The sequence below is a fragment of the Lycium ferocissimum genome, chromosome 5 (assembly GCF_029784015.1).
Source record: "Lycium ferocissimum isolate CSIRO_LF1 chromosome 5, AGI_CSIRO_Lferr_CH_V1, whole genome shotgun sequence".
Lineage (NCBI taxonomy): Eukaryota > Viridiplantae > Streptophyta > Magnoliopsida > Solanales > Solanaceae > Lycium > Lycium ferocissimum.
This window is the reverse complement of record NC_081346.1, coordinates 74028686-74037978: the sequence shown is the minus strand read 5'-3', so window position 1 is coordinate 74037978 and position 9293 is coordinate 74028686. Positions and strand designations below refer to the sequence as shown.

The following is a 9293-nucleotide window of genomic DNA, read 5'->3' as shown; positions in this document are numbered from 1 at the left end:
CAAGAGCAAAAATTGAATTTGGCTAAGAGGTGCTTTGAAAAGTCTAATGCTCTTGATGAAATAGAAGCTGAATTTCCTGTCCTGAAGGAGACGAAGGCGCTAGCTGATTCTGATTTTTCCCGATTGGAAGAAAGCTTGAGAGTCTTCAAGAGTAAGATAATGGAGTGATCGCTAATGGAGTGATCGCTTGCATAAACCGCTCTTCATGTAAATTTGCTGGCTTGTAAGAGCATGTAAATATTTTTGGCTATGTTTTAACTTTCTCTCTTTTGAATGGCATACCTAAGTATTGCCAAGTTAGTCCAAAGTGAAAGCAGAAGTGTACTTCAAGTTATGGTTTCTGGTGGCACTTGGGAATGTGAATTTGCCAAGACTCAACTTGCTCTTGTGGATATCCTGAGGTTGTTTGCAACCTTGGTACATGACAATGTTGGAGTTCTTTCTCTCTTTTCTTTTTTAAAATTTAAGTATTCTTCATGCACTTTTTTGTTTCTGCATCATCACCATTTCTTTAACATTTCCTATGCATAACTTGAAAGAATCCCCAACTATGGTTATCCATTTTCAATTTGTATTGGTTGTATTAGGTTATTTTTACTTTCTACATTGTAACAATATGAATTTTTTTTGTTAAATCTAACCTATTTATTCCAATTTTCATATTGATTTGTTGCTCGAAGGAGGATGATGTGAGTCCCTTCTCCAATTTTACCAACTTATTTGAGTTGACTAGAACCTTCCTGCATTATCATCTATAGTCTAAGATACATCCACGTTTCTCATCAATCTACTTATTCCAGGCTTTTGTTCGCGAAAGAGTTCCAAATAGTGATGTGCGCCCTTATTACTGAATGCTTTGCTTCTTTAGTGGGTCTTCCCGAGTGGGAATTCGGATCAGTCGGGCTACTGAGTTTCGAATACTGATGAAGTGCTAAAAAAAGCAACTGCGGAATTTCTCCAAACCACCAAGAACAGAAATTAGTTTACACTTCTTGATTCCTTCCTCAGGTTTTTATGCTGATATCATCCTATATAGCAAAACAAAATGAAACTCTTTAAATCTTAAATCCTGCTGATTTCATGCTGCATAAAGAATACTAATATGATCACTGTTTGGATACAAAAGGGAAATATACCAAAAAAGCATAATAATTTAACATGATTCGGTCAGTTGACCTATATCCACACAAGCAGAGATGGGCAATTCACTTTATAATTTTTCTTGATGTGCTTTTAGGTGTACCTCATTCCTTTTATGATCTTCAATCAATGTTACATATGATGGTCTTTTATCTTTATAGGGTACCATCAAACCATCTTGGCCGACTTTATCTCATTTTATCCTTTAGGCATGTTTTTTTGCTTTCTTTGTCGGAACACCCACGTGTCTAGGACATTCATCTTGTGGATACTTAGACCTTGAGGACCAACTAGCCAAAAAAAAAAAAAAAAAAAAAAAGAAAGCTAGAGGGATTCGAACCCTCGATAGAACTCGACAGAGGAAACTGCCTCTCTATCCTTCTCGTATTTAAATGCCAGATATTTATTCACGGCAGGGAGCAAACTTGTAACGTGCGTCTAACTCACACTTCATCAATTGTGCTTCTAAGTTCTAACTCACACTTCATCATTTGTCTATGCTTGATGTTATCAATCAGCAAACATTAAGATACCAATCATTTCTTTCTCGTTCCATTTGAATTATCTAGTTGCATAGCTTTATTTATTTAGTTTCAATTTTTTTTACCACATCCAAGATTTTAGAATGTTGATGCATGTATAATTTATATGTTGTACAACTCTAATAAACAAATAACGGTGATGGAATCGCAAATTTATCCAAAAATATAAAAAAATGAAAATCTTGAAGAAGCTCAACAGACGAAGTAGAATACTTTTCTCATAAACTTTTCATATTTGTTAAAAAGTAGGAATTATAAAAATAGTCTAAATACCACCTCTACGAATTGAAGATGGATAACCACATGAAAATAAGTACTGAATTGTTTGTTATACTATTTTTTCTTTAGTCATAATTTTGGTTTCTTTCAAGTTTTGCATAGGAAATGTTAACCAAAAAAAAAATAGAGACGACGAAAAAAAGTGTGAAAAAAATATATAATTTGAAAGGAAAGAAAAGAGAAAGAAATCTAACATAACCAAAGATAAAGGGGAAATATTGCCATTGTCATGTACCAAATTTACAAACTCAAGTTCAGGTCTCTGTCAAGGAAATCCGATAAAATTGAAACGATATAGGCCCCTGCCCAAGGATAACATGCACAAAATCAAGAAATGCTACGAACTTAAGTTAAGCCTATTCCACAAGAGCAAGGTGAGTAGATAGCAAAAGATATGTACATGCATTACATACAACAGTTTTTCTCAAAATTCACATGGAAGAAGTCTTGACAACTTCACAGTCGCAAACCAACCAACTTTTGTTTGTAGTCTTGCCAACTAACCTCTGCTTGGCTAATCTGAGAATCAGCCAACTCTTTCTTTACATCAAGAAATTCTGCTTCCAATTCTGCCAATGAAGCTAACTTGGCAGAATATGTGTTTTTCAAATTTAATCCTTCTTCCTGAATGTCTCTCCTTTTCATCTTTGCTTCTTCAAGACTCACCTTCAACTCTGAAATTTGACTTCTGATGGAGTTCATAGATGTGTCAAGTTTATTGAGACGATGTTTGACATCATTGTGAAGCTCCTGCCCTTTAATGAGTTCGTCGATTAGGATTACCTTCTAGCAAGCCTTACTATTACACTCCTCTTGCTGCTTCGTCGCCGCATGAAAATCAAAAAATAGGGATTGAAGATTCTCTTTGAGTTCCTTCAGAGCATCTATTTTCTCAGCCGAGAGATGAGGCAATGCTGCATATATAGGAAGGGCAGCCATCAAAGCCGAAAAATTAGCAGGCAGAACCACTTCGTGCAAAGGCATCATAAGCAACTTCTGAACTTCAGCTTTGGTTCTGTCAAGTACTTGTGCCGAGTATCGGGGCTTTTTAAATGCAGGTGACTTAACATCAATTCCTGGGGATTGAGCTTGTTCGAGTTGTGTCGGGAGATGTGCAAAGAACTGTTCTACCTCATCTATTTTGAAGTCCCCACCACCTGAGTCTCCTCCAACTGATGCTTCGCTCCTTTTCCTAATCTTCCGCAAAGATGATAATGGCGGGGCATCCTAGGAAAAGATTTGAAATAAAAATGTCTTTTACTTAAAGCAATCTGATATAAAGAAACCTACTATCAGGGAAGTTAAAAAACAAAAGATAATTTCAAATAGAACACAATCATCATAAGAGAATATTACATGTCAGCTACATTGAGTAGTAAATACAAAGAGAAGTAGGAAAATTAGAACTCAAAACGTCATGGCGTCTCAGTCTCGCCACTTTAGCATTGTCAAAGAATCCGTATAATAGCCATAACAAAAGAATATATATTACTTGAAAGATTATAGAATTAGATTGTAACAGCCTAGGAAAGTAGATAAATGTTGTTATAAATGATGGTTGTTAGAGAGAGTCCGACTATATATCCAAGTCAAATTCATATATTCCTTGATAATTTATGTCACATCAGTTCCAATTCCCAAACCTTTGCTCTATCAAGCCTAGAAGCTAATCCCGGGAAGTCTACCATCCACTTTTTTTTCATGAACATGCATACATATTGCGTAATACTACAAAATATTCTTGTGTAGTACTTGAAGTAAAGTAAGAAAACGCACTTACTTCATCAGATGAAAGTGGTGGTGTGGAAGACGTTGTATCATCTAGCATAACATCAGTGACAGGTTTCTTACTTGAGCCATGGATTGCAGGGGAGTGTTTGGTGATGTTAATAGTAGGTTCTGGCGTGTCATTTGCAAGGATCTCTGGCGAGCCCTGAAACAAGAAAGAGAACAGATATCGACCCGCAAATGCTGCAATTGCTATGGGTTCAAAAAGTACCAACTTTGGCTTAAGGGTTTAACTTACAGCCTGTAATATTTGCCTCTCTGCCTCTTTAGAAGGGCTCTCATCTTTTTCTTGCCCTTCAAAATTCTGTTGTTGTGAAACGTACTCCTCTTGAACAAAAAAAGAGAAGAATTATAGACAATGAAATAAAGCCTAACTATTTTCTTTTAATGGTGTCAAAATATGAGATAAGCAATCTTGTTAGTCGTACCTGCATCGATCAGATTCACCAAGTAATCCTTACGCTTATCCCAATGCTTCAAAATTCAGCATGTATCTCACACCAATTTTTCATTTCCTTCGTCCTAGATAATCTATGAACACAAAGGAGTTTCTCACGGTACAAGGAGATCCTCTCAGAAGGACGATCCACATCAGCTCTGAGTGTAGGATCATGCAAAACCGAGTTCTCCATACATAAAATGGAGGTCAGAGAACAACCCATAGGAACTTGCTCATTGTATGGGGCCGGGACAGATAGACCATTATATGGAGACCATATGATCTATAATGAAATAACAAGATAAGAAAAATTACATTTCTAGAATACTATATTGATTAGGTCATATAGACAACAAGCAAATTTATGAAGCTGCAGGTTAGTGAAAACTATGGCGTTAATTAGTCAAGGCAAATAACTGGTGAGATAGATAAATTACTTCATCATGGTGGAGTGATTCTCGGACAGTTCTGTCAGCTGATCAAACCACCTTAGCACCAAGGGAAAGCTTGCTGATGGCACCTTACTAGTGTCTATATTGAGCTTTCTAACAACTTTCAGAATGTGCTCTAATATAAATATCTACATGACAACATAAAAGAAAAGATTAATTCAATATCATATAAGAAGGGGAAGGCAAAATTACTATTTGTGTTATCATTACCATCAGAAAAAGACTGTGTCCAAGACTTGGCGTACTGCTTTTTTTGGCAGATTCAAGACCCCTGTGGAGGTTTGTTAGCATGGCTGCTCCCGACGCATAGTCTTTGATTTTATCAACATCTTCTAACAAAGCCAAATAATGTCCAGGAACAGTGTAGTTTCCAGGAGCTATTAAACAACCTATTATGGACAGTACATACGCTCTAATATATTGAATACTCGGATAATCAGAGTTTTGGAATTTTGTCTTAAGGGTTATAGGACGAATCCCTCCAGTCATAAGCTCTATACCGTCTTCTATTGTCACTCCTAAATATTTTTCCACAAACTCTTCATCACTTCCATCATTTCTGATAACGGTTTACCATCTATAGGTAACCCGAATATCTTCAGTACATCTTCTAAACCAAAAAATAACTCCAAACCGTTGAACACAAAACATCTTTTATCAACATCATACAGTTGAACCAACGCAGTTGCCAGACTGCTTAACGGGTTGAATGCTTCGAAATTAATAAGCTTAGCTAAATTTTCAAAACCGGTTCCATGTAACCGCTCGAGGACAGCATCAGGCACTTCCCACCAGGATAAACGAACTCTGTGTTCTACAACAGAGGCGACTTTCCGGCTGCATGCACGTAAACTGAAACATCAAAACAAAAGCATAAAAATTAAGGCAAAACACAAAAGCAGATGAATGGATTCTTCAAATATGCATTAGAAACCTAAATTGAGAAAATTAGAACTAAGGTTGTGTTCGGTGTGGAGTTTTCCACTTTTCTCATGTTCGGTAGGTCAAAATTTTTGAAAAACATTTCTTTTAGGAAAACAAGTTCCTTTTAAGGAACAATGGAAGTAGGAAAACCAAGTCCCACAGGTGGCATTCCACATTGATTATCTCCTCCCTACCCTCGAATGCACCTCATCTTCACCCTCACCACCCACCTCCCGCCAAACCCCTACCACCCAAAGATCTACCCCGCTCCTGCACCCCGGCCTCCAACACCACCCCCCACCTCAACCCCCATCCCCTGCTCCACTAGTATTTGTCAAGATTTTATACAAATGCTTTTAAGATAATATTTTTTCTTACATACGAAAAAAAAAAAATAAATAAAAAAACCACTTATTTTCCTGGAAAACATTTTTCATGAAAAACATTCCTTCTTCATACCGAACACAAGAAATAAGTAAGAAACTCACTTATTTTCTAGCAAATATTTTTCTATATACCGAACACAATAAAATAAGTAAGAAACTCACTTATTTTCCTGTAAAACATCTCCCAAGAAAATATTTTCATTCGTACCGAACAAAAAAAAAAGAAGTAAGAAACCACTTATTTTCTTGAAAAACATCTTCCTAGACAATGAAAAACATTTTCTTTCATACCGAACACAAAGAAAATAAGTAAGGAACTACTTATTTTCCTGGAAAACAACTTTCAAGAATTTTTTTCCATGAAAAACATTTTCATTCATACCGAACACAAAAAAAATAAGTAAGAAACTCACATATTTTCCTGAAAATATCTTCCAAGTAAAAAAAATTCCATGAAAAACATTTTCTTCATACCGAACACTAAAAAATCCACTTATTTTCTTGGAAAACATCTTTCAAGAATATATTTTCCATGCAAAACATTTTCCATTCATATCCAACACCCCCTAAATATAAGCTAGTTATTGCCTACTAATGAACCAATAGGAGAAATAAGAACTAACTCTTTAGTTTTGTTGACATCCATATCTACACTATGCTTGAAATTTCTCTAATACTCTGTTCTTGAAATTGCCTTTCAATCATTAAAACAGATGAGAAAGAGAGAAAAAAAGCTCAAACTTTAAATGCAGTGGCTCGAAAATCTTTGAAATGAGATCCGTGAAGATGCAAATTGCTAAGTTTTTGATTTTTTTTTTTTTTTTTTTTTTTTTTTTTGCTTTTTAAGTATAAGTGTTTGACCAAGCTTTTTAGGACAAGAAAAAGCTCTTATTTACCAGAAGTAGAAACTTTTTTGAAAACTTAAAAAAAGTTGCTTCACCCCAAATATATTTTTGCAATTACTTTTGAAAAAGTACACTTGAAACTCTTTAAAAGTTCAGTGAAACAAACTATTTGGCGCATGTAAGGTCGATTGATAGCTAGTTAGAGTTGTGTAGGTATATATAAATTTCATCACAACTTATATATGTGGAGTATACACATGCAGAGTTTTTTTTAAATTATAAACTAAATGTCGTATTTAATTTCATACATAAATAACGTACCTTCTTATCGGCTCCAACCGTGGTATTAGTTATGCAGAATTTAATGGCCTATAGCTCAACTCAAAACAAGCTACCAAAAAGTATTTTATACCGGATCAACAAGTACATTATAATGTATTTGCATATATGTTTTTATTATTTAATCATAAATTAATTAATAATTATGCCCTTTTGGATTGTCATTCTTGTCCTAAGCTGCCGTGTCCATCGAAACAACCTTCTTACTCTTTTTTTAAGGTAGGAATAAGATCTGCTACACTCTACCCTCCTCAGACTTCACTTTATAAGATTTCACTGAGTTTGTTGTTGTATTCCCTTTACTGAATTACTTAATCATAGTAACTTCAATTGATTTGGTGTAAAAAAATCAATACGAGTAAATATTTACTATTGTGACTTATGTGACATAGTTCAAATTACATAACTTAAGAAGAATTAATTACTTATGGTCTTAAACAAATTTTAGAAAATAGTTTTTTTTTTTTCTCTTTTTAGTTAGTTGTTATTTTAAAAAAAAAAAAATAGAGTATTTGAGAGTCTTATTCGGTTATTCCTGTTATTCTTTAGTTGATCTATTGACTCTCAGCCGTTGATGGAACAACCTAAGGCCATTTGAAGTACGCATTCATATTATTTCTGTTGGTTGATCCATTCTTTATTCACAGTTTTTTAAGAATAGATAAATATTACCCTTAATTAACCTAAACCTTATATTATACTCCTTCTGTCTCAATTTATGTGATATATTTTTTCCTATTTGGTAATAATTTTATTTTAAATTTACTCCCTCCGGATCAAAAAGAGTGTTCACTTAGCTTTTTTTTCTTGGGTCAAAAAGAGTGTCCACTTATCAAATAAAGAAAGAATTAACCTTATTTTTTCAGATTTACCCCTATTAAGTGCTATGTGATCAAATCTCAACACCTATTTAATTAGGGACAGCTTTAGTCAAATTACATATATTTTTTCAGAGTTAATATTTCCTTAACAGGTGTGTAAAGTATTTAAGTTGAACACTTCTTTTCGATTCGAGGGAGTACTTTTTACGCTTAACGAGATGATTTATAACCACACAAATATCTTTGGCTTATTTCAGATCACAAGATTCAAAAAATTTCCTTTATTTCTTAGACTTCGTATCCAACAAAGATATCACATAAATTGGCATACTTCGAGGAGAGACTATATAACAACAAATGTTAATATTCTTAACCTCCCATTTTCTAAGTACTTTGCTTTCAATACATTTTTGTTTCACCTTAACTTTCCTGAATTAGCTTACATATTATTACTACCTTAATTAAATCGCCAACCTAATTCTAATGTTCTCATTTCATTCAAGGGGGAAAACAAAAAGGAGAGTAGTGGAAAATGCTGACAAATGTATGAACTTAAACATATATGATGATGGCCCACATAAACAGTTTTAGCTTCCATTTGGCAATAGATGGAAATTTGAAATTTGAAAATTAGAGTTTTTGAAGCTATAATTTTTGGAAGCTTGAAGTTGCGTTTGAATACATTTTAGCAAGAAAACTTGAAATTTGTAAATAGAAGTGAAATTTCTCTTTTTAACTTGGAAAATATTTTGCATAAATTTTCCAAAATCTATGATCGTGATGCAAGCTTATAGTAAGCCCTACTAATAGATATGTAATGATCATTTTTAGTAGTTAGACACGTTTTTGCATTGAAAAATAAAATTTACTTGCAGAGGGAATGAAGTTAGAGAGAAATTAAATGATATGTAATGATTATTTTTAGCAGCTGACAATTTTTAACATTGGAAAAGATAAAATTTTTGGAGAGAGAAAAATAAGTCTGGGGAGAAATTGAATGACATGTAATTAATGAGCATAAAAAAACATCCACACGCATTTGCTTGACAGATTAGTAGGTAGTACTCCCGCGGTACTAAATTATTTAACACTTTTTATTTTTTGAGAGTCAAATAAATTATTTTTTTACTGTAATTTTTCATATATCTTTTAAATTATTAATTATGACGACTTATAATACTTTTTAGGTAGTTTTTAAATATGTAAATTTATTATAATTTTTTTTTAAAATGTATGTTCAAATATACGATCAAAATTAAGAAGTTTATTCTAAAGAAAAAGCTCGACAAACGGGAGGAGGAGTTGCTTTTTCAATATTCAACTGTTTATTCTTGTAAA

At 33.6% G+C, this 9293-nt stretch overlaps 1 protein-coding gene and 1 long non-coding RNA gene across 2 annotated transcripts; both read right to left on the bottom strand.

Annotated features, from left to right (window-relative positions):
- Nucleotides 1-2193: 2193 nt before the first annotated feature.
- On the bottom strand, nucleotides 2194-4571 carry LOC132057422 (uncharacterized). Its single transcript, XM_059450020.1, has 4 exons — nucleotides 4178-4571; nucleotides 3988-4076; nucleotides 3742-3894; nucleotides 2194-3188 (listed from the first exon to the last, which is right to left on the bottom strand). Exons 3-4 carry the CDS (start codon nucleotides 3787-3789, stop codon nucleotides 2748-2750), a joined length of 489 nt encoding a protein of 162 aa, XP_059306003.1. The 5' UTR covers nucleotides 3790-3894; nucleotides 3988-4076; nucleotides 4178-4571; the 3' UTR covers nucleotides 2194-2747.
- A 59-nt stretch (nucleotides 4572-4630) lies between these two features.
- LOC132057423 (uncharacterized) lies at nucleotides 4631-6785 on the bottom strand. The gene is made up of 3 exons (XR_009415145.1): nucleotides 6574-6785; nucleotides 4851-5492; nucleotides 4631-4768 (listed from the first exon to the last, which is right to left on the bottom strand). It is a non-coding gene; the product is annotated as an uncharacterized LOC132057423 (long non-coding RNA).
- Between the last annotated feature and the right edge of the window lie 2508 nt (nucleotides 6786-9293).

Coding starts and splice junctions, on each gene's coding strand:
- LOC132057422 (XM_059450020.1), bottom strand. CDS start 3,789: ATGCTAGATGATACAACGTCTTCCACACCACCACTTTCATCTGATGAA. Junction 3,189..3,741: donor CACCACTTTCATCTGATGAA/GTAAGTGCGTTT, acceptor ATCTTTTCCTAG/GATGCCCCGCCATTATCATC.